This window comes from Furipterus horrens, unplaced genomic scaffold (genome assembly GCF_987537825.1).
Source record: "Furipterus horrens unplaced genomic scaffold, mFurHor1.1.pri manual_scaffold_7, whole genome shotgun sequence".
NCBI lineage: Eukaryota > Metazoa > Chordata > Mammalia > Chiroptera > Furipteridae > Furipterus > Furipterus horrens.
The window spans coordinates 116,768,205-116,794,075 of NW_028327177.1; the positions used below are offsets into that span (position 1 = coordinate 116,768,205).

At 40.5% G+C, this 25,871-nt stretch overlaps 1 protein-coding gene across 1 annotated transcript in view; it reads right to left on the minus strand.

Annotated features, from left to right (window-relative positions):
• Nucleotides 1-6,301: 6,301 nt before the first annotated feature.
• Nucleotides 6,302-25,871, minus strand: part of COL6A5 (collagen type VI alpha 5 chain) — a 94,900-nt gene continuing 75,330 nt past the window's right edge. Inside the window, 4 exon segments of the mRNA XM_090284944.1 lie at nucleotides 6,302-6,335; nucleotides 10,198-10,437; nucleotides 11,136-11,232; nucleotides 13,158-13,847. Of these exon segments, the coding sequence (XP_090141070.1) occupies nucleotides 6,302-6,335; nucleotides 10,198-10,437; nucleotides 11,136-11,232; nucleotides 13,158-13,847 (1,061 nt within the window).

Sequence of the window (25,871 nt, forward strand, 5' to 3'; positions counted from 1 at the left end):
TCACTTATGATCTTTAGTTCTGCTTTGCTGGAACTTACGCAAGGAACATTTAGGGTGACCTTCAGTCTCCCCTTCAAGGCACAGAAGCAGATCCACATACCTGGCATTCAGCCTTGCCTGTAAACACCTGTCTTTTCCAGGTCCTCCTGGTTTTCCAGTGTGCCTTAAGGTCCCATCTAGCCATCTTTCAGGAAAACAACCTTCATTCCTTCCCTGGAAAGATTGCTATGGACCGCTCATCCATCCAAGGTACCAAGCCTTTTATCTCGTGGACTTTTATTACCTTTGAAAGTCAGTCCCAGTTGCTCAGGGCTTTTTGGTAACAACCAGATCCCAATCATGTCTCCTTTAGGCATGACATTCCAGTCAAAGTCTTAGTTAAAAAAGAAAAAAAAAAAAAAACCTCTATTAACAACTGGTCTTATTAGTTTTACGCAAAGAAAGTTAGGTCATTACTTACTTCTTTAGAATGTCAAATTCTGGAGGGATCAGATAGGGAGAAAAATATACAGTGTGAAGGAAAATCCTGTCCTTCTAATATTCACTGAACTTGCATTTCTATTCTTTATATTTTTATTTTCCCCCCACTAAAAATTTTTCTGTTTGTTTGTTTTTCCATTACAGTTGTCTCACTTTTTCCCCCCTCTTGCTTCCCTGCACCCTGCCCCCCTCTTCTTCCACATTCAGTCTCCACCCAGTTGTCCATGTCCATGGGTCATTTATACATGTTCTTTGACTAGACCCTTCCCCTTCTTACCCCTTCTCTCCCTCCCATCTCCCCCTTTGTTACTGTTAGTTTATTCCTTGTTTACATACCTCTGGTTCAATATTGCTCATTTGTTTGTGTTGCTCATTAGTTTCCTGTAACAGGTGATAGCATAAGGTAATTTTCTTTTGTTGCCTGGCTTATTTCGCTAAGCATAATTCTCGCTAGTTCCAATCATGTTGTTGCAAATGGTAGAAGTTCCTTCTTTCCTTCAGTACTTATTCATTGTCATTTTCCCCCTTTGTACTCGTGTTCCTCTCTGTCTCTCTCTGTTTCTTCATTTTCTTAAAGCAGACCCTTTAGCATCTCTTGCAATGCTGGTTTGGTGGAGATGTATTCTTTTAGCCTTCTTTTGTCTTGGAAACTCCTTATTTCACCTTCCATTTTGAATGAGAGCCTTGCTGGGTAGAGTATTGTTGGTTGTAGGTCTTGGTTTTTCATTGCTTGGAATATATTTTGCCATTCCCTTCTGGCTTGTAGTGTTTCTGCTGAGAAATCTGATGATAGCCTTATTGGAGCTCCCTTGTATGTTATTAGTTGTTTCTCTCTTGCTGCTTTTAGAATTCTCTCTTTGTCTTGGAATGTTGGCATTTTAATTATGATGTGTCTTGAAGTGGGCCTGTTGGGGTTCATCTTCATTGGGACCCTCTGTGCTTCCTGGACTTGCATGATTCTTTCTCTCCTCATGTTAGGGAAGTTTTCTGTCATTAGTTTTTCAAAGAGGTTTTCTATCCCTTGCTCTTCTTCTTCTCCTTCTGGAATTCCTATGATATGGATATTATTACGTTTCATGTTGTCCTGCAGCTGTCTTAGAGCCTCTTCAGTCTTGTTCAGTCTTTTTTCATTTTGTTGCACTGTCTGTGAGTTTTTGTCTACATTGTCCTCTAGCTTCTGTTGGCTTTTGATATCATTCCTCTGCCTTCCTCTTGATTTAATCCACCCAGAATTGTTTGTGTAGTTTGCAATGAAAGAATGCCGGCTTGTAGAAATGTTCACCCACAACAGTTGTGAAATAAATATATATAGTAAAGCAATGAGATATGATTTCACTTTTTAAGCTGGTAAAGTCTAAAAATGAATGGTATGACCCAGTTTTGCTCAGGTTTATGACTTTGATCATAGTTGCTGGTGAAAATGTAAATTGGTATAATCTTTCTAGAAGGTGAGGCTGTATAGGTTAAAAAAACTTAGAATGCACACATACTTTGATTGAGTCATAAAAATTTTGTATAAACACCTAGCTGCTAGGGTATTTATTAAAGTGTTGTTTGTAATTGGGAAAAATTAGAAACAGTATGTATTACTGTGGTGACTATATAGTGTGTCATCCAAAAAGAAACACTTTTCAGAGTGAAAGAGAGCACTATTAATAATTATTCCAAGATAAAAGTCAGAAACCAAGGCTGCTTCAGGTAAATAGGAATGATCATAATCACCTTACACACCGATAATCAGGGGGTAGTACCATAAGTGTACATGTAAACAACAGCATTCAGTTGAACTATTAGAAATGCTTGTATATTAAAATCCTACATTTATTTGAACCAGTTTCTGGAACTTTGTATCACTCAATAGATTCATCTATGTCTTTTTGTACCCAATTAAAACAATTATGGCTTCGTGGTATATTTTAACATATGATAAAGCAAATCACCTGCTATTAGAATTTTAAAAACTTCTTCCAGATGAAGTTTATAACAATTTTCTCAAGTTCTATGCCCACCCTCCTCAACATGTTAAATTTTAAACTTTAAAGTGGGAGAAATGACATATTTACATATCCTGTCTTTTAGGAATATAGGGTGTATCTGCTTTATTTCATATTGCTAGTGGAATTTCATAGTTCCTCTACATTTCTTATTATGTTTATGCCTCAGTATTTTACATTGTTGTTATCATAAAATGGTTCCCTCATTCGTTGGCAGCCATCCGTCTCGAGAGACGATGGTGTAGCTTTTTAAGAGTCTATCTGCACCGCCGAGAATGGCTGTGCAGTCCGACTCGGGAGTGACACAGTATCTGTCTCCTCCCGTGTTGAATCGACATCTTGCGATGACGCTGGAGTGTCCCCTCCAGTGAAGCTGAAGCTACAGAGCCTGGGCAGGGTGATATGGAGGGTCTGCTGTTGCCCATGCAGCAGACCCCCCCTCTCTTCGCAGCTGAAGGGTCCAAGGGAAAGACGGAGTCAATACAGCTTGGCTTCAGGTGCGCCGCAGGAGTTGCCGGTGTTGACTACAACGTCAAACCGCCTTAGGGACTCCGGCTCCGGATTTTCTGTTGGGGTTTACTCCCTTAGCCTTTCCCCTGAAGAGGTATGCCACAAGGCAGCGGAGGTTTTTTGGAATCAGAGTTTTCCTTCTCTGATGTGCCCTGACTGGAAGATCGAACCAGTGACACTTAGCTAGCAGGCCGATGCTCAATCCACTGAGCCAAACCAGCCAGGGTAAATTTTAAATAGTAATTCTATCAAAACAAAAGATAAACATTTTTATTGGAAATGCATTTCTATCATGAGATGGGTAGTACTTCCCCCTATTATTTTTACTTATTATTATTTATTTTTAGAGTGAGGGAAAGTTTAATATCAATTCTATTAATAGATAGTCTCACAGATTTAAGCACTGACAAATATTGCTTACTATAGACAGGTAGTTTTTGAAGGAATTTTATTATAGCAATGTCTAACAATTCTTTGACTCCTTTCTCAATTATGTGTGAAAAAGTACCCAGTAGCCTTTCAGAAAGTTTTACCATTTTGGGGAAATATAACAAAAAATGCTTTACCATCCTCATCAAGTGGCTATAAATTATACCAATTACTCTTTCACTTAGAGACACAGGTTCAACTTGAGAAATAAAATGGAGTTGTAAAAATATAATAGTGTTAACTTAAGCATACTTGATATTGCTATCTTTCTTAATAAAATAATATTTTTATAGTCTGTTTTATGTATTTTTTTCTTCGGAACTTGAAGCTGCAACTTAACTCATTTGCTTTATGGGACATATCCCCCATATTGCTTAATTGGCAGAACTAGTCCTTATTGTAAAACCAGTCAACACCTCTGCCTTAGAAAGAGTCTGATTTCATCTTCCAACTGAAATTAGCATGTTACTGAGGGTCTCTGTGATGATGTCTTACTTATGATTCCATTCCAAGCTATGGAGGTGATTAAGGCTCTTGCTAAGATTTTTGGTGCCTCATGAAACTGCTTGCTTTCCACCAGCATTTCTCTTATGTGCTTTTTGCCTTATACTCGTGGAATTCTCACTCAGGGGAGATACATTCTTTGGCAAGAGTTGAGAAATAGAGAGGAGAACAGGCCAGATTACTAAGTGAAATTTATCATCAGTCTTATCATCCTTATTCTATAATATATTTGAGTTTATAACATTCAAAAATGAATTCAAGTACCCCATTTCCAGGGACATACTTCTTTCTTAACAGAAACATGTACATGATGGGAAAGACCTGAAGTCTTAGCTGACTTAAAGGCCGACTACAGATCCAATATCTAAACTGACTCCTTGTTTGACAATAGGCCTCCACTCCCACCTCTCACCTCCCTACATCTGGGCTAAGTACCATAATTAGATTCAGAATAATTGAAAAACGGGCCAGTATTTGTATGATGTGGGGCGAGGGGTATAGACAAGAGGATACAGGAAAGGAGACCCTCCATGAGTCCTCATATACATAGACTCCTTTAAGATTAGTTTTTGGAAATCCATGCACTGGAAAGTCTTTGTGGAACCCCTAGTGCATGCCAGTATTAATAGCCCTGGCTTTGCCCAAACTCCTCATTATTCCAATAAGAAAGTTGAGGGCAATCTGATGACTTCTGGACATCACATAATTAATGACAGAACCAAAACCAGCATCTGGATCTCCTCACTCCCAGTCTGGCATGCTTTCCACCATGGGCATCAGCTCTAATACATCATTTGTCATCATCACTGTTGTTGTCATCATCATCATCATTTTAAATAATAGCTAACATTTACTAAGCTTTTATTCTATTCGAAGTGTTGTTGGAAGCACTTTACATTGATTTACTGTTCACATTAGCCTGTGACGTAGACTCTATTATTATCTCCATTTTACAGATGATGAAATGGAAGCTCAGAGAAGCAAAGTGATGTGCCCAAAGTCACATAACCAGTAACTGCAGAAATAGGATTTGCATACATGTCTGACCCTTGGATCCACTCTTGCAACTATTCAAAATGGTTTCTATAAAACATGAGCCCATAAGATGCTCCCTGGTACAAGATTCTGCAGTCAGAGTGGTTTGACTGCAGTCCGTCTCTCAGAATGAAATGTACATTAGCTCATCAAAGGAACTGAGATGTCTTGTAAAAAGGACACATACTTATCAGTGTTTTACAGGAAAATGATATTTTCCCAAATACCTATTAATATCAAGATAAGCTCCCACATTAAAGAAGACTAATTTAGCTCGATATCTATAACACTTGGTTGGTAATTCTCAAACTCTAGCCTGCATCAAAATCATCTAGAGGACCCAAACCCCAGTGATTACTATTTTGATTCAGTAGGTCTTTGGTGGGATCCAAGAATTTATATTTCTTTCTTTTTCTATTCACTATCTATGGTTTTAATTAAGTTAATGAAGCTAGAGAGAAAATCAGAACTAATTTTCTTATCTGATAGCTTAGTGTAAGTTGTCTTTACATTTATATCCATCTTTCTTTAAAAAAACAAACAAAAGGCTTTTTTGAAGGATGTCACTGATGGACATGTTTATACATGTTTGACAGATATACATTATTCCCAACATAGTACTTTCTAGTTTCTGATACTTATTTACAAAAGCTCTTGGTATTTGTAGGAAATATCTTTTCATTTACATAGTAGAATTTTACAGACATCCTTTAAATTTAATACATTTTTGACTATGTGAGTAAGAATCTGTATTTCCAAATAATCCCTAGATGGTGCTAATTTTGCTGGTACAGGGACCACATTTTGAGAAATAATGAACTTGATGTTGTAAAAATAAAGATTAAGGAACAAGCCCTGGATTGGCATAATGGGAAAATAAATACAGCTGCACTTTTAAAAATCCACATTGAAATCTTACAAATGTACATTATAATAACCAAGCAGAAAATCTTCATGTTAAGTTGATGGATAAAGTAAAAATATTAGAAAAATTAGCAGGTGAAAAGAAAAGCACATTATCTTTCAGAAAATAAAAGATAAGCAAGGCGATATAAAGGCTTATAATTCTTCACAATGTATTTTTATTTTAAATTGTCAAATAAATTACCAGACTTAGATTATTTCTATAGAAATAACACTAGTTGATTATATGCCAGGCATAGTGTGTATTCTGAGTTTCTTATGTACCATCTCCAATCTTTCAATTACCAAGAGACAGGTCTTATTATCACCTTTTCATGGACTAACTTTAAGGTGAACTTGTGTTCTATAAACATAATTATAGAGTATGAATCATTGTGACAAAAGAGTAGTGGATTAGATAATGGTGAATTCTTTGGTAAAACAATTCAGATGTCTGTAGCTTCCATTTTCTTATCCGTAAAAAGATACAGTAAAACTCACTGATTTCTAAAGCCATTCCAGTTTTCAAATTCTAACCTTCCATGATTCCAAGAAAAAAAATCACACTGACATTTTCTGAAGAGACTGACTGCCTTCATGGAGCAGAGCTAGCCAAATGTCACCAAATGTCACTCTCCAAGGGAAATGATTTAAGACATCATCTACTAAAAGATGTATGATATATCAATAGAAAAATGGAGGGAAGTTTTGGAGGAAAGAAATTATAAAGGATGATAATAAACAAGAAAAGTATTAGTAATGCTCACTTGATAGTAATTCTTTTGATTCTACCAATCTTATCATTTCAGCAGCAAACCACCTTGAGATAGCTCAGAGGACTAATTCAATCAGGGTTTATAGCAATTTTCCAAACTGTATGCACACTGGAATTACCTGTAGGGCTTCAAAAAAAAATGGATGCCTCTGTCTCAGCCCCAGAGAATGTGATTTAATTGATGTGCTGTATGGGCTTAGTGATGGAATTGTCAACAAATATCCAGGTAATTATAATGTATTAAAAAGTTTGGGAAATGCTGATTTATGGGGATCTTTCTTGTGATTATATTGTTGATAATGTCTTGTGCTATGGACTGAATTATGCCTCTACCCCCAATTCTTATGCTGAAGCCCTAACCCCCATGTGACTGTAGTGGAGGTAGGGCCTCTGAGGAGGTGATTAAGGTTAAATGATATCATAAGAATGGATCCCTGACTTAATAAAAATGGTGCCATTATGAAAAAGGAAGAGACAGCAGGATTCTTCACCATGAAGGACACAGCAAGAAAGTGGCTATCTGCAAGCCATGAAGAGAGCTCTCACTAGGAACCAAATTGACGCATGCCCTGATCTTGAACTTTCCAGGATCCAGAACTGTGAGAAAATAAATTACTATTGTTTAAACCACCCAGTCTATAGCATTCATTATGGAAGCCTGAGCTGCTGAAGACATCGACTCTTATACCCATCTGCTTTGTCTCTGATCTACCCCAATTACTTCCTATAGTGTCGGGAAAGCACACTGAATGAGGAGTGGCCAGACTGGGTCAAGTCCCAGCAATGCACTAAACCTCTCTGAGCTTCAGTTTCTCTATCTGCATATGAAGGATATCAATTCCTATCTCCCACACAGGGTTTTGGAGGGAACCCAGTGAGATCATGTGTATGAAATTACCTTACAAACAGAATAGCTCTGTACATGGGTAAGCTACATCTGGTTCCTGCCACTTTCTCTTACTCAATCAGCCACACTTCCAATCCCCTACTTTAGCGGTCCCCAACCTTTTTGGCACCAGGGACCGGTTTTGTGGAAGACAAATTTTCCACCATGGATGGGAAGGGTAGAGAAGAGGAACTCAAGCAGTAATTTGAGCAAAGCTCTGCTCACTCAACCACCACTTACCTCCTGCTGGGCAGCCTGGTTCCTAACAGGCCATGGACCGCTACCAGTCTGTGGCCCTGGGGTTGGGGACCCTTGCCCTACTTGATTTCTGACTTGAGTCCCTTCCTCAGTTTTCTCACCCTTCCAGTCCCCAGTCATTTGACCTCCCTCAATCCAATTCCCTGGTTGTCCATTGTAATTCTCATTTAGAATATGTCTGTTGGCAACACATTCTCTTAATTTTCCTTTAGCTGAGAATGTCTTCATTTTGCTTTCATTTCAGAGGGCTATTTTCACTGGATATAAAATTCTGTTCATAGTTCTTTTCTTTCAGCACTAAAATATATATCTATATATCTATATCTATATCTATATCTATACCTACAGTTTTACTGTCTTCTAGCCCCCATGGTTTCCAATAAAAATCAACAGTCATTTGCATATTTGATCTCTTCTTTTGTAACATGTAGTTTTTCTCTAATTGTTTCAATATTTTTCTTTATTTTTTTGTTTTCAGCATTTTATGTGTCCGAGTGGGGTTTTCTTTGAGTTTTAAAGTCTGTAGTTATATCTTTTACCAATTGGTAATGTTTGGCCATTATTTCCTCAAATACTTTTTTTTCCTGAATGACTCTTTCTTTCTACTTTCCCTCTACAATGCTAATGAAACAAATGTTAGACCTTTAGATACTGTTCCACAAGTTTCCAAGGCTCTGTTTATTCTTTAAAGTCTCTTCTCTCTTTGGATTATATGATTAGTCTGTCTTTAAGTTCATGATTCTTTCCTATGTCATCTTCACCCTGCTATTGAACCCTCCCAATGAATTTTTAAATTTCAGATATTGTATTTTTTTTTTTACTTCTACAATTTCCTTTTGATTCTTTACTGTTATCTCAGTTTGTCTTCTGAGGATGTCTATCTCTCTGTTAAATTCAGGTTGTTTATTTTTATCTCATGGAGATTAAATAGCTGGTTTAATGTCTTTGATAATTCCAACATCTGAGTTAGCTTGTGGTTGGCATCAGTATATTGTCTTTTCCTTTGAAAATAGTTCACATATCCTGGTTCACTGTAAGCTGCATAATTTTGGATTCTGTTCTGAATGTTTTGAATACTATGTTGTAGAGACTCTAAGTCCTATTATAATTCCCTATAGAATTTGTTAAAAATTTAAGTAGGCAATCAACCAGGTAGGTTCAGAATGCAGGTGCTGTCTCATGTCTGTGGGCTGTGGTTTCAATCTTAGTTTATCATTCAAAGCCTTTGCTATCCTGTTTTGGATCTTTCCCTACCATGTACAACTTAAGGGAGAGCACATGACTCCTTCAGAGTTCCTATAATTAGAATTAGAGGATTCCCTTCTCAAGTTCTCTTCTCTCTTAGGTTACCCCCACATGCTGACCAACAGGGCCTCTCTTCCTGGCTCCTCTGGCCAGAAAAGTGATTTCTCTTCCACTTTAGCTGTCTGGCTTTTCACTCAGCTCCAAACTATGCTCACCTCCAGAGCAAAACCATGAGAGGAAAAGGGAAAAAACTGGGAATTCCTTCTACCATCTTAGACAAATAGGGGCCCCTGTTCCTAGTCCTTTTGCCCAGAGATATGGGGTCACAACCAAGTTTTGCTGGGGTCTGCCCTCAGCACAAAGCTCCAAAAGAAAAAAGAGAGCGGGAAACTCATACCCCTTCACAATGTATCTGCTTTCGTGTACTTTGCAGAGTTCTCAGGTATAACAGTTGCATTTTGTGTTTTGTCCAGAGTTTTCAGGTGTAATTGATCTGGGGAAGAAAGAGGCAGCATGAGCCTACTCTATTTTAGGATGGAAGTGGGCCGCCCTTGAGCCTACTATAGCTCTCTGTTCTCCATCTTCTATTTCCTCTTTGACTGTAGGTCCATAACCATTTCCTCGTGCAGCCTAAGAAGCCGCCCTCAGCCACCACAGGGATCTCAGAACCACAGCAGCCTTGCTGTCTCCAGACACCACCGAGGCTGGGGCTCAGTCAGGAGCCTGCATCTCTGGCCAGGAAAGCCCTGGTTGATAACTTAGAAGGAAGACTCTGTATGTTCAAAAGCTGGAGGCTCATTGCACAGCTTCTCTTTACCTCCATCCTGCAAAGGGTGTAGGGCGCCTCCTTCTTACTCAGCACCCATGGTCCTTGCTCATGCTCCTCTCACATCTCCATTCCCTGACCCCAACCAAGCATTTTTACTTATTCTAGTTCTAATTTTGTCAACACCACTGACTCCCTTTTTGCCTTTCTGGAGTTTTATCTCTTTTGCTTCCTTATTTGGGGGGACCCCTTATAGCCCTAGATAATAAGCATCTCTATTCTATCATCTCTACCTGTCAGTGAGTTTTCATTGTTCATCTTCTGCCAGGGAAAAATCTCAACAAACAAAAAAAGTACTTCAGGGTCTTCAGTTCTATTGTATCCAAGGTTACCATTTTTTTTTCCTTTTCTTTAATCTCATTGTTTATCATTTGCTGGAGCTGTAATTTCTTCTGAATATGCCTCTTCCTCATCTTTCACAGTCAGTTCCCCAGTTAAAAAGAGCTTGTATAACTTCTGGATCAAATAAGTGGTGGTCCCAGAACCATTACTATGATCGCTCCCTAATACAAAGACGTGCTACTCCTGGGAACCAAATTCACCAAGCAGCTCAGTGTTCTCTGTCTCTATTTCATATACCCCAGGAATAAAGCTGAAGTGACAGAGAAAAAAGATGAGAAGACATTAGCCAAGTCCTAAATGTCAATACAGCCAGATAATACAAATAGAAATCAATTTTAGGCATGTGATTGGAATGGTCCAAATGCAGTGTGTGGATGAAATTTTACTGGGGTAATTTTTTAATATTCTGAAGGAAGTTAGACATTTATATCTGTGGTTGAGGATTCCAAACCAACATTATTTTCATCACTGAATTTTTATTGAGTGCTTGGAGTATAACTTTGCAAAATCAAACTTAAAATACTCCTGCCAGCCTTCATATGGGTTCTGTTTATTAAACAGCAAATGTTTTTGCTGCTTTTGTGAACTTTTCTTTTTCATGTTTTGATCAAACCTTGATATGATAATTTTTCTACTTGGTGTACTGAATATCAGAGTGGTGTTATAGGGTTACTAGTAACATATTTTAAGGGCCTCTTTTTTGTGTGAAAGCAAAAGAAATGGAAACATGGTTCTTGCTAATATGGGTCATATTTGATCTTCTATTAATACCAGATCTATGCTGTCATCACAAACCAGGAGCATTTAACACAGACACACATGCAAACATGCATACAACCCACAAACAAACTTCTTGCATCCTGAAAACTGAAACACCATTTATTTCTAATTATTTTCTTTAGGATTTTCAGCTGCAGTGTTACCCAAACTGTGAACTTGTCAACTTACAGTACAGTGGTTTCTGTGCCAGCGGTCTCTGGGTTGGGAGAGGTGACATTCACACACTTGGGTCTCAGATCTGCAGGAGGATAGTTATTGATGGCACCTGGAGAGGGAATGAGCTGATTAATCTAAATCTTACCCTTCCACACTCTGTTACTCAAAGTCAGTTCATCTCTTCCTGCAGTTGGATGAGTTTTCAAGGACAAATTAATTTTACAAAGGATTCAGCAAAGTGGGCATTCTCTGACAAAGTAATATCTCATTGGAAAAGTCAAGAAGATGCAGCGGTGATTGAGTCAAAAATTCTCATGTTCTGTATGACACAGGCTTGTGATATAATCCAAGGACATCTCTTAATCTCTCCTATCATCTGTTTTTCTCCCTATAAAAGGAGGATCTTTCTAGAAGACACCATTAACAATTGAAATTGCCTGGCCTATTTATCTTGGGGTTGGAAGAAGGCACCATATTTTGCAAGTGATAAGCCTGCTACTAAATATAAATCCTGAGTGCCAAGATTCCTGGGACTTTCCAAGTATCAGAAAATCTGCATCCCTGAGCTTCCCTTGTAAATGTGCAGGAGCTGCAGATGCACATACAACGTGGCCTCAGACCCACTCCTAACCCCCAGCACAGGCCAGCACTGGCTTGCTGCTGCAAGCTCTTAGGTATGCTACTGTCCTATACGCGAGTCTAAAATGACAGCATGTACACAGAGGCTGGGGTAGCCACTCTTGAAGCCTTACTGTGAAGACGCCGTTAACTCTCTTGCCTGGCTATGCCCAAGCCCACTGTCTGGGACAGAGGCTCTAGAAGAGAGTTGTGCCCATGGCTTATAAGAAATCAAGTCAGAGCCAAAGGTAATTTATAATGACAAGATAAAATAAAAGTCCTTGGAGTAGGTGGAAGGTGGTTGGTAGTGGAATATTATTTATTACAGCAGTGTCTCTTGTTAAGGGTTTAGGAATTGAAGTATAGTTTAATGAACAAGAGCACAAATCTTGGGTCAGAATGCATGGAGTTGGGTCTAGAATTTGCCAACTATTGACTATGAACGTCTCAGCAATTTATTTAATGTCTCTGAACCTTAGTTTTCAAACATGTAAAATGGGGATACTGATATTGTTCTTTGAGGGTAATACTAAGGGTACATTCCATTGAAAGAACATTGTACATAGTAAACACTCACAGGTTAGGGTTCAAAGACACTTTTTACTCATTTAGGGCTTTTATAACAAACATATTGATAATGTAGCAGTAAAGTTCAAGGTCGGTAAGACCTGAGATTTTTCTCTGTGGTTTTCTTACTGCCTCTTACTCATGTCTTAAAGTCCACCACTCCTGACTGAAGTGAGAATCATGTTACTAAGACACTTGGAGGTTGTACACAGAGACATTAAATGTATTACAAAAGCAATAGAAGGAAGCAGCCCAAGTGCCTGTCAGTAGATGAGCGGATAAAAAAGCTGTGGTACATTTACACAATAGGATACTATATGTCCATAAAAAAGAAGGAAATTTTACCTTTTGTGACAGCAGAAGTGAAGATTATTATGCGAAGTGAAATAAGTCAGTCAGGGAAAGACAAGTACCATATGATTTCACTTATATGTGGAATCTAATGAACAAAATAAACTCACAAACTAAATAGAAACAGACTCACAGATATGGAAAACAGACCAACAACTGTCAGAGGAGAGGGGGTTGGAGGGCTGGGTACAAAAAGGTAAAGAAATTAAACAAACAAACAAACAAACAAACAAACAAATAAATAAATAAACCTCAGAGGCAGACAACAGTAGGGGGAGGTAGGAAAAGGTAAGCCGGAGATAAATGGTGATGGAAGGAGACTTGACCTGGAGTGGTGCACACACAATACAATATACAGATGATGTATTACAGAATTGTACACCTGAAACCTACATAATTTTATTAAACAATGTCACCCCAATAAATTCAATAAAAATAAATAATAGATAAATAATGTAAAAAAAAAAGCAATAGAAGAGAAAAAGTTTAATGACTTACATCTGATTGAATAGACAAATGGCTTGACAAACTTGATGACATAGTTCAAGTCTGGTTTGTGGGTTCAGCCAAGCTGGACTAAGTGATTATTCAGTGGGTGGCTGGCTAATTCTTCTAATTCCTTCTCATTGTATACAGGACCAAATGAAAACACAAATATGGAGTAGCCCTGGCACTTGGCTCTCGGGGATACATTTCTTAAGACTTCTTTATCTAAGGGGTTCGTGTTTCCAGCAGATACAACAAAGACAACTTTGTTTTTCCGCAGGTTGGGAGTTCCTACAAAGACATTGTCAATCGTCCGCTAGAGGACATGGCCAACAAAAACATTTCCATTGAGCTGTTGAGGAGAGTCTTGGAGATGATGTTTCATTTGGTATATACTGTTATAAGTAACTCAATCAGATTCCAGATAGACAGGGCATTCTTCTGTGTTGGTCATATAGCCTGGAGGAGAGTAGGTCAGGATTGCCACTCTATCTCCTAATGTGGAAGTCAGTGGATCTGAGGCAATGTGAAAGTGATCAAGCACTGAGGTTATGAAAGCTTTCACTTCCTTAAACTAATCATTTCCTATTCTGTGGGAGGCATCAATGAGGAAAGCTACATCCATGTAAAACTCTTGAAGAGAAGCACCTCCAGGTTTGTTGGTAAGGCCTACTTCTTCTTTTCTGCTGTGGTTTTCATGTCCTGTGACAAAATAACTCAAATCACTCCTTTTAGTAGAAGGCTAAACTCAGAACTCCTAGCCAAGGAAGACACAGCATGGGGGTGCCATGCTTCACTCCCACCCATGGCAGACATCACCAATCAATTTCAGCACTTGTTCCCAGATTCACTCTCCATTTATGTCTTCATACAGTGCATGGAGAACCATTACCATTTCACAGGTGTCACCTGAAAAGAACAAACTTATTTGCTACCCCATCCCAGACCTTTGTCATAGGCCTATCAACACACTTAGTTAAAACACAAGAAAAAGCATTTCATAAGTGTCCTGGTAGAAGAGAAATGGTTGACTTACCACGTTGGTGAAATACTTCTTCACACATGCCCATGCTGGAAATATTACTGTCTTTTACTCAGTTTTCTCTTTATATATGAGGAAAATCTCAATTATTTTCCAAAGCACCCAACAGAACTATTTTCTAAAGAGGTGTATTTCACCTAAAAAAATCTCTAAATATAGTTTCTCTACCTACTTATAGGATTAATATGAGACTCTATGAAGCTAAATGTAGATGTTTATTTCTTGAAAACTAAAATTTAGGGAAACATAAGGTTGTGATTATTTTACTTTGAGTCTAAGTTCATCTTATTTAAAGCGACTGGCCCTTCAAAAATACTTTCCTTCAAGAAAACCTGGCAGAAGTGTGAAGAAAATGTACCCGTTGCTCGTAACAATGCTGTGCATTTTCTGGAAATGTCACCAAGCCAAATTCCCTTCTTCAAACTTATGGAAGAATTTCCTGAGAATGGCAGAGGAGAAAGGGCTGGCTCACTTTATTATTGACAAAGCTTGGAAGAAATGAGAAATTTCCAGATAAATTTCCAGGGAAACACCCCCAGAGATTAGCCTAAGTTTGGCCAAGATTTAAGCCACAATGCCAAGTACAGTCCAGTAACTTTAGGGAGAAGCAGGGTGGAAAGGAAATTTAGGGAGAAGAAAGAATCTACAGGACCTAAGCCATTTGGATAAGGATTAAGTATGCTGTTAAGTAGCTATGCTGACTTTCATTGCATTTGTGGGAAACCTCAACATATTCATGAGTTATCCAGCAATAAGCCTTGAAATTTATCCATGGGCCAAAAGTAGCCATGTGGTCTCTCTAGGTAAGCCACATGTACAACCAAGGCTCTGTTATGTGTATGTTTCTTTCCACATGGGTATGGTAGATATTTTTCAAGTTAACCTTTTCAATAAGACATCTCACAAGGTTGATAATGCTGTATTTTTCACTTTTACACTTTCTGAGTATTTAATTGTACATTCAATTCACTTCAGGTCTTATGCTTAGCTCTATGCATGTCTTCTGTCATTTAATCCTCCATGCAGCACTATGAGGGTGGAATTATCATCATTCCCATTTTATAGATGAACAAGCTGAGGCTTGAAGAGGGTAAATGACTTGGCCAAGAAATGACAGCTTGGTAGAAGGGGCAGGATTTGGACACCTTCAGAAGAACTGGTCATCAGATATGAGGGTAGAGTAGATACATGAAGAAGCATATTACAACCTCACCAAAGGCCCTGGAATCTGGTTTGAAGAATGAGTATCTTGGTCAATAGTTGTTACTTCTTATTGAAACCACTAGAGGAAGTTTTCTTCCAAAAGTAGGCAATTTATATGAATTAAGTAAAATTTGTAATTTTTTTCTTCCCTAGGCATTGTAGAGCAGTGGCTCTTAGCAGAAACTGTGGAGTTTGTGTGAGTCCTGTCTGCCATTTGTTAGCTCTGTTGCCCTGAGACTCCTCCTTACCTGTTTTGTTACCTAAAAAATAGTAGTAATATGCAACCTTATAATGTTTTTGAGAGAATTAAATAAAGTTTGCACAGTGCCTAGCATATCCCAAGTAGTTAAAATATATAATTTTAGAGGGCACGAAACAAATAGGAAAGTCTCAGACATCTGAATATCCTGCCCATGATACTATATTTTGCAAATCAGAATTTCCATAAGAAAAAATACAAAGTCAACTGGTATTAGTGGAACACAACTTCTACACACATGTACAAGTGCACACGTGTTCTCAGAAATGAGAAAGCTCATTCTATTGTGTTTACACATGCTTAATTGCAGAGGAGTTGGCAATAATTTACATAGCTCTCCACTTAACACTGCCATCCCAGGCCTCTCCTCTTTTCTGTCTGGCAAAGTCACCAGTCAAGCTCTAAGCTGGGGCAGCAAGGTAGGCAGATACAAGAATGTGTGTCTGACTGCATGTCATTGATTTTATGCCAAAGGGAAATAAAGACACATTTAAACACTTGTTTTATTGTATGATGTCCTAGTTCCACCATTTGCCTGAAGAAGTAGGAGTTACTATTTTGAAACAGATTTCATTCTTGCCCCCCCAAACTTAAAATAAATGTCTTTCTTGATCTAGACTTTTCTAGGTGGCACTGAAGTCTGTAAGACTTGCCCTAGCCATCTCCTTCACACTCTGAAACAACAGTTTGCAGGAGGTACCAGCATATAGAGAAAAAGTGAGTATGCCAGGAGTTATTTACACCCAATACCTTGATTTGAACTTTGGTTTTTATGGTGTTATTCTGTGCTTTGGCCTCTGAATGAATTTATAAGCAAGGATATTTTAAAAATGAAATTTAAAAATTGTACCACCAGAATTATTCTAAAGTAACTCTCCCAAACTATTTTCACATTTGGCAATTGACTATATTTTCTCATTTTTAAATGCTGCCAATGCCATCACCAGGCAACATGGTGTATAGTTAAAAGTTAGCATTTTTGTGTGGTGGGCATGGGTTTGAATCCTAGCTCTGCCACTTACAAGCTGTGTGACTTTGCTTGCTGTTCTTAACTTTCAAGTCTGTAAAATATAAAATGTAATAATAATAATAATAATAATAATAGATTTGGGGGTAAAGATTAAATGAAATAGTGCATATAAAGTGCTTACCAATATGCCTGGCACATAGTTGCACTAAATAAGCAGTAGCTTCTGTGGTTACTATTATTCCTCATGTGTCGTTCAATCATCAAGCAAGACATTGAAGGCAATCCTTTGAGAACTGGACTGTGTGGAATTGATATTGGCCCCTGAAGCACCCCGCCTGTACTTTTTATTGAACTGAGTACTTTCTAGTTTGTATTAGATACTTTCTTGTACATACAAAATATACTTTTGTCAGAATACAAGCTCCTTGAAAACAGGGCCTCTAATTCTTTTGAAACAAGCAATAACAACAAAAAACTTCTCTAACCCCCCAAAGAGACTAACTTATGGTTTAACTCAGAATAGGAGTCGAATACATATTTCCTACATAAAAGGGTACTGGAATAATCATAGGAAAGCCCATGTAATAAGTGCTCACTGAGGTCTGCCTCTGTCACCTCCACCACCACAGTCACTACCATCCCACTCTCCCATCTCTGTTACTACACTATCACCACCACAAATACCTCCCCAGCACTACCATTACCACCATCATCACCACGCACCCTCATATCCCTACTTCTGTCTCCATCATCAATAATATCACTGCTGCCAACATCTCTACAACCTACCTCTACCACCACCATCAGCAGCAGCAAACATCTTCACCATCATTGTCTCTGCTACCATGGTGACCAGCGCCAACATTATCATCACTATCACCCCTACCACCACCAGTATCACTGCAATCACCAAATTACTACTTCAAGTATCCACGTTTTATCCATTAGGAAGTGGTCTACATGATTAAATGTCTCAAAGTCTAGAACATGGCTTTATTAATTGCAACAAATGATTGCACAAGACATGCAGAAGCAAGTTCAGTGTATATTTGAATTCAAATAGTCCACATATTTTGAATTCTCTGTTCACATGAGTCTTGCCCACATGTGAAACCTTCAAAGAAGACAACCAAAACTACAATAATGATACAATAAAATCCTCAAAAATAAAAAATAGAAAGATCATATGATGCAGCAATTCTACTTCTGGGTATTCATCCAGAGAAAACAGTAATGCTAACTCAAAAAAAAAAAAAAATTCTGCATCTCCATGTTTGTTGCAACATTATTCACAATAGCCAAGATATGAAAACAGTAAATGTTCATATTCATCCATAAAAAAATGCAGTCTTGTCACTTGTAACAACATGGATGGACCTCGTAGGCATTATGCTAAGTGAAATAAGTCAGACAGAGAACAAATTCTGTATGATCTTCCTTATATGTGAAATCTAAATTTAAAAAAAAAAAGGTCATAGATATAGAGAACAGAGTGGTGGTTGCAAGAGGTAGGGGGTGGAGGAAGGAGAAGTGGGCAAAGAGGGTCATCAGGTTAAATAAATGAATAAAAGCATATGTACATACATACATACATACACAAATATGAGGTCTGTCCTGAAGGTATCCAGCCATGTAATATGAAAAATAAAGACATCTATTGAAGAAAATTTAAGAAACATTGTACATAGGACAATGATGCCTCATTCCCCTTTAAAATAGGTACCTTGGAACCCCACACAGTTCTCCCAATTTCCATGAGCTTCCCCATCATACATTCCTGAATCTCATCAATGGTCTGAAATCTCTTCCCTTTCAAAGGTGATTTTAGTTTTCAGAAAAGCCAGAAGTCACAGGGCACCAAATCTGGGCTGTAGGGAGGCTGAGCAACCAGGGTGATTTGATGTTTCACAAAAAAATACATGAGATGTGATGCATGAGTGGGCACATTGTTGTGATGAAGCTACCAATCACCAGTTGCCCATAGCTGTGGCCTTCTGAATCATCTGAATAGTTTCCGTGGAGGAATGTTCAAGCTTAACACAAAATTTGATCAGATTCGTTACTTTACTCTCTCAGTCATTTTGAATGCAATGGCCACACAGCATGCATGCTCACTCAACGGCATCTACTGCCCCCACTGACTAGTACAGTGAAGTCATTGTTCATGCATGCACATTCCAGTCCACTCTCCTTGGCTGCCAGGTTACACTGATGTCATGCAAACTGTTCTTGTTATATTAACAATGGTTGGACTTTTTCTGGACAAATCTTGTACATAAACAAATAAGGTGCATTAATGAGCAACAACAAACCAAAAAGAACCTAACCCAAACAATAAAGGACTATTAAGATAATAAAATTTAACTATGAGTTTTGATATAAGAATAAAACAAGTAATTCATAGTCATAATATTTTCAGAATTTTATGTCACATATGAAGCCAATTAAATCTGAGCAGCGTGTCAGGAGTACGTGGGTGAGAGGGAAAGAAAAAAGGGCCCAGCAGTGTTTGGGGTATCTGGGTAATAATGTATTTTGAGTCTGAATTAAACTGTATCTTTGTGACAGTTTTTTAGGACCTTCCAAGTTTTTCATGGTTTCCCTAAATATGGTATCCAGCACTAAAAAATAATCTGTCATTTATCTTACCACAAGGTAATCTAGGCAGCAGCAGAAGCCCAGATAAACCTAGTTTTCATGATTCCCGTGATTTTAACAGCCATTTATAGAATGAAAACAGTGTTTATTATTAAATTAGAATTATATCATAAAATCTATACACTATAAATATGTAATAATTCTAGAATGACCGTGTGACTCCAGTTGTTACAAATAAAATCAGGGTTATAAATGCTCACTATATTGAGGAGTCAATACTTTCAGAGGCTCGGGGTCAAATGGGGCAAAGGTAGTGATTTCTATGAGCCCTTCTCCCAGTGCTAATTCCATGTTTTTTAAAGGTAGAAATATATAAGAATGAGATAACAAAATGGCACTTTCATTAAAAACTTTAGGTGATATTTCTATCAACATCTCATTTTTTAAATTAGCAAGCACAGAAGTGTTCCTGAAATGGAATCATAGAGAAAAATCCTAAGACACCTCCCCCCAATCCCAATATCATAAATTCCCGAGCAAAAGTAAATGCAACAACTCAGTCCACACTTTATTTTTTTTTATTTTTAAATATGTTTTATTGATTATACTGTTACAGTTATCCCAATTTCCCTTCCCTCTGCTCCCCTCCACCTGGTGGCCCCCCTCCCTCCAGTTGTCAATCCCCTTTTAGTCTATGTCCATTGTTTGTGCATAGAGTTCTTCTCAACCTCTTCCTGTCTACTCCATTCCCTCCTACTATGCTTCTTAATTCCTGTACCATCTCCCTCCCTTACCCCTTTACCCCTTCCTGCTGATCTCCCCTCAATATGTTCCCCATACCCATAGTTCTTTTTCCATTCTCGTTACCTATTTAGTTTGCTTTGTTTTAATTCCCTAGCTTCTGTTTTTGGTTCTTGTGATGCAGTTTTCATTTTAATGTTCATAGTTTTGATCCTCATATAATAGTGGTTTGGATCTAATAAACTCTTTCAGTTTTATTTTGTCCTGGAAACACTTTCTCTACCCTTCTATTCTGAATGACATTGCTGGATAGAGTATTTGTGGTTGTAGGTTTTAGATTTTCATTACTTCGAATATTTCTTGCCAGTCCCTTCTTGCCTGCAAAGTCTCCCTTGAGAAGTCAGCTGATAGTCTAATCGGGACCCCTTTGTACATGATCTTTTTCTTCTTTCTTGCTGCTTTTAAGATTCTCTCTTTATACTTTCACTTTTGACAATTTGATTATAATGTGTCTTGGAGTGGTTCTCCCTGGGTCCAGTTTTTCTGGAACTCTCTGTGTTTCCTGGACCTGTAAGTCTGTTTCCTTCCCCAAGTTTGGGAAGTTCTGCTTTATTATATTTTCACTTAATTTTTCAATTTCTAGTTCTTCTTCTTCGCCCTCTGGCAATCCTATAATTTGTATGTTCAGTCTCTTATAGCTGTCCCAGAGGTTTCTTATCCTCTTCTCACTTTCCTTGTTTTCTGTTTCCTCTTTCCGCACTGGTTGACTGTTTATTCCTTCTCTATGTTCTGGTTTGTTGATTTGAACTCTGGATTTTATTTCCTCACCACTTGTCTCGTATGTGCTTTTGTTATTTTCAGTATGAGTGGTTTTCAATCCTTTCTTGTCTTTTTCCAAATCTTTTGTTAATTCTGTAAGCCACCTGATAACAATAGCTCTGAACTGAGCCTCTGACAGGTTTCTTATTTGTTCATCTGTCAGTTTCTTCATCTGTTGCCTGGTGAGCTGCGCCACCGGGATTTCTATAGTTGTCTGCCCCATTTTGACAGATTAGCGTTTTGCTTTGCTTCTTGGGCCGGCTATAGGGGGCAGTGCCTGTGTACTCATCACTACCCAGTGACCCGTGGTGATCCAGCAACCTTTTTCACCGCGCTGTGGTGCTTTGTCGTCACTACCCAGCGGCCGGTGGCAATCCACAACCTATTTCGCGGCGCCATGGTGCTTTGTGTGGGGGCGGGGGTCCAAGATGGATTCCTGCCATTATTCTCCACTGGGAGACCTGTGGCAATGGGGTGGCTGCTTTTCCCAGCGTTGGGGTTGCAAGCTGCTGCGGCTTGACTGCAGCCAGGATTGTTGTCCCTGCCGCTGTCCCTGGTGCTACCACAAATGGCATCGCCCACTTTTGCTCTTCCTACCTGCCCAAAGGGCGCCGCTGGTTTATAACTTTGCACCTTGGGCTTCCGTGTAGTTTTATTTTCTGGAATTTCTAGTTATCTTTTGTTTTGAGGTAGTTGTATTCCTCTCTAGTTGTAGAGGGAGACCGAGCATGTCCGTCTAAGCCTCCATCTTGGCTGGAAGTCTCAGTCCACACTTTAAAATGAACAGGACACTCAGTTTATTTCCCAAAAAGCTTCAAGATAGTTGAGAATTCCTAGATAGTTCCTGAAACATGATTAAAGTTTAGACAATTCCATTGCTGACCTCCTCTTCCAAATGTGTACTGATGATATGGAAGCAGAACATTTAGCTGACGTTCCATGGGTGACTCAGAAGCCAATTCTGCTGCATTTAATTCCAGTACAGATTTAAATTTAGCAGAAGTTAAGCTATATATTCAAGTTCACTATGTGACAGCAAAATTAGAAGCAAGCTACGTGTTCAACAAGAAGTAAATAGTTAAATACATGCATTTATTAAAAGTAACATTATAACGACACAGAAAAATCAGTATGGAGCTTGAAGCAATATGTAAATATATGACAATAATATGTGAAATTTCTGCTCAAGTGTTTTGTATAATTTTGAGTTTTTTTATTATTGTATTTTTTCCATTATCATTTATCCTCCTTATACTTCCTCCCTTGACCCCACAATCATTACACTGTTGTTTATTCCATGAGTCCTTTTTCCTCAAGCCCACCAACCTCTAACACCACCCCTATAGTTGTCATCCTGTTCTCTAGTTGTGAGTCTGTCTCTATTTTGTTTGTTAGTTCAGTTTGTTCATTAGATTCTACATATAAGCACCACTATTTCCATTGCAGCATTATTTACAGTCACCAAGATATGGAAGCAGCCCAAGTGTCCATCAGTAGATAAGTGGATAAAACAACTATGTGATATTTACACAATGGAATACTACTCAGCTGTAAAAAAAGAAAAAAATGTACCCTTTGTGATAGCATGGATGAACCTAGAGAACACGATGCTAAGTGAAATAAGCCGGAGAAGGAGTTATTTTGTTATTATTAAGTTCTAAGAGCTTTTTACATATTCTAAACACAAGCTCTTTATCAGAAGAGTTTTTTGTAAATATTGTCTACTGGTATAAAGGTTATTTTATTTTTATTTTCTTTTTTTTTTTTTTTGTCAGTGAAATCACTTTCTTCATTATTGTTTTATTGATTAAAATATTACATTTGTGCCAATTTCCCTTCCCTCTGCTCCCCTCCACCCGGTGGACCCCCTCCCTCCAGTTGTCCCCCCCTTTTAGATTATGTCCATTAGTTGTGCATCCAAGGTCAATGGGGCTCCCTGAGGGGTGGGACTCCGCTTCTGTGAGTGATTTAGAAGCCAGTCAGTCTCAGAGGGGCTCCTGGCCTGTCTGGCTGGGTGTTTATTTGCATGTTATAAATATCACTGCTGCTCGGGAGCCGGAGCTGGAACGGCCGGGGCCGGCGGCGACGGCAGCGGCACTGAGGGTGAGTCCAGGCGGGCGCGAGCGCGGCGGGGACAGGCGTGACCGGGCGGTCCGATGCGTGGTGCGTGGGTCTGGCTCTCGGTGACTAGACGGTCTGCGGGGACACCCAGTACTTGGGGCCTCCCCTGCCCTCCTCCTTCCACCTCCGCCTCCGCAGTCCTCTCTTCCAGGCTCGGGCGAGAGCCCACGACCTGTGCGGACGCCTCTCCTTCAGGTATTCTCCCCAGCCACGTTGGTGCCCCCACCCTACCCTCAGGCGTCCTCTCTTGCAGACACCCCCCCCCTATATCCCCTCCACGTCGCAGATCTCCGCTTACACCGCTCGCGCCCTAGTTCCTTCCCTCCCTGCTCCCCCGCGTGCCCCATTCCCTGTGCCCCCTCCCTCAAGCCTCCTGCCCCGGTTTCTCGCCCTTTCCACCCCTCCCCCCTCCTTCCCATCCACCCCCCCCTTCTGCCTCTTCCCTCCCTGCCCGTCTTCCACCCCGCTTCTGTTCTTAGTTCCCCATCCTTCGCCACCCTCCCAGCCCCTACCCTCTCCCAGCCTCATCCTGGAACTAAGTCTTTGCAAAAGTACAGGATAAATGTCACGGCGGAAAGTGCCTGGCTTGATCTTTTGCGATTTTCCCTAATTGCATAATTGCTACACATGGTGTCTCCCAGAAGGGGAGAGGGCCTGGAGGTTGAATCAGTCATCAATGGCCAATGATTTGGTCGATCCTGCCTTTGTAATGAAGCCTCCATCAAACCCAAATGGACTGGATTCCAAGAGCTCTCAGGTTTATTTACTGACTACTCTACTCCTGGGACCTGTGTTCCACAGCCAGCCCTGTTCTAGACCTACAGCCTCTCTAGACTCTAGACCAGCGATTTTCCATCAGTGTGCTACTCTACTCCTGTAAAGGAGGAAAGAGGAAGGACATCTCTAAAATCAGAGAAGGAAAACTCTGACTCCAAAAAACCTCCGCTGCCTTGCGGCATACCTCTTCAGGGGAAAGGCTAAGGGAGTAAACCCCGACAGAAGATCCGGAGCCGGAGTCCCTAAGGCGGTTTGACGTTGTAGTCAACACCGGCAACTCCTGCGGCGCACCTGAAGCCAAGCTGTATTGACTTTGTCTTTCCCTTGGACCCTTCAGCTGCGAAGAGAGGGGGGGTCTGCTGCATGGGCAACAGCAGACCCTCCATATCACCCTGCCCAGGCTCTGTAGCTTCAGTTTCACTGGAGAGGACACTCCAGCGTCATCGCAAGATGTCGACTCAACACGGGAGGAGACAGATACCGGTTATAAGCTCATCCGATTGGCGAAGGAAACGAGCGCCAGGGGTCTCCTCTGATGGTGGGAGAGGTCATCGCACCTCACTGGACAGCTACCGTCTCGCCATGGCTCGCCTGCCCCACTGGGTGCATGGGGATCAGAGAGGCGCCTCTCGAAAAGTGGGCCATAAAAAAACCGCACCAGTTAATTCCAAGCAAACAACAAGAAAGAAGCCTCCGGCTCTTCACCTCACTAGCTGGAACATCAGGACCATGTGCCCCGGACTTACTGCAGACCTTCCGTGGATCAATGGTGCCAGGAAAACCGCTGTCATCGATAGGGAACTGGCACGACTAAACATCGACATTGCGGCTCTACAGGAGACCCGGTTGGCCGACAACGGAACTATCAGAGAAACCAACTACACCTTCTACTGGCAAGGGAAGTCTCCGGACCAACCAAGACAGCACGGTGTTGGGTTCGCTGTGAAGAACACGCTTGTTAACTCCATAGAGCCACCCACAGGAGGCACAGAGAGATTACTTACCCTCCGATTGTCAACAACTTTCGGCCCAGTCAGCATTCTTAGCGCGTACGCCCCAACCCTCTGCGCCACCACTGAAGAGAAAGAACAGTTCTACCATGCACTGGACGAAGCGTTATCCAAGATCCCCAGAAGTAATGCTCTTTATCTCCTTGGAGACTTCAACGCAAGAGTAGGAGCCGACCACATGGCCTGGCCCACCTGCCTCGGAAACTTTGGGAGAGGAAAGATCAATGAGAATGGTCAGCGACTGCTTGAGCTTTCGTGTCACCACGGCCTGTGCGTGACAAACACATTCTTCAAGTGCAAAGAGATCCACCAGGTGTCATGGAGGCATCCCCGCTCCCGCCACTGGCACCAGCTTGACCTCGTCATCACCAGAAGAACGGATATTGGCAGCACCCTCCTCACCCGCAGCTACCACAGTGCAGACTGCGACACGGACCATGCCCTCGTGGTAAGCAAGGTGCGCATAATGCCGAAGAGGTTGCACCACTCCAAGATGAAGGGTCGCCCACGCATCAACACCAGTTGTGCCAGCAACCCAGTTAAGACCCAGCAATTCATCAACAGGATGGAAGATGCACTCGGCGAGGGAATGGTGGCAGATGACATTATCGAATCCAATTGGCCACGTCTCCGCGACGCCATATACAACTCCGCCATTATTGCTTACGGGAAGAAAGAACGGAAGAACGCTGACTGGTACAAGGCTCACTGGGAAGAAATGGAACCCGTGATTGAGGCTAAGAGGAAGGCCCTACTGGCTTACAAGGTCACGCCCACTCCCAGTACACTTCAAGCTCTACGGGTTGCCAGGAACAAAGTCCAGAAGACTGCCCGCCACTGTGCCAATACCTATTGGCTAAACCTGTGCAGAAGCATTCAGGAAGCCGCCGATATAGGCAACGCACGAGGAATGTATGAGGGTATCAAGAAGGCAACAGGCCCAATCCCCTTCAAGATCGCCCCCCTTAAGTCCAAGACAGGTGAGGTCATCACTGACCAGGAACAGCAAATGTGGCGGTGGACCGAGCACTACTTCGAGCTGTACGCGACGAGGAACACCGTAACAGACACTGCTCTTAACGCCATCCCAGACCTACCAGTCATGGAGGAGCTAGACACCCCACCTACTGCGGCAGAGCTCGGCAAAGCCATCGACCGCCTCGCTTGCGGGAAAGCACCAGGAAGC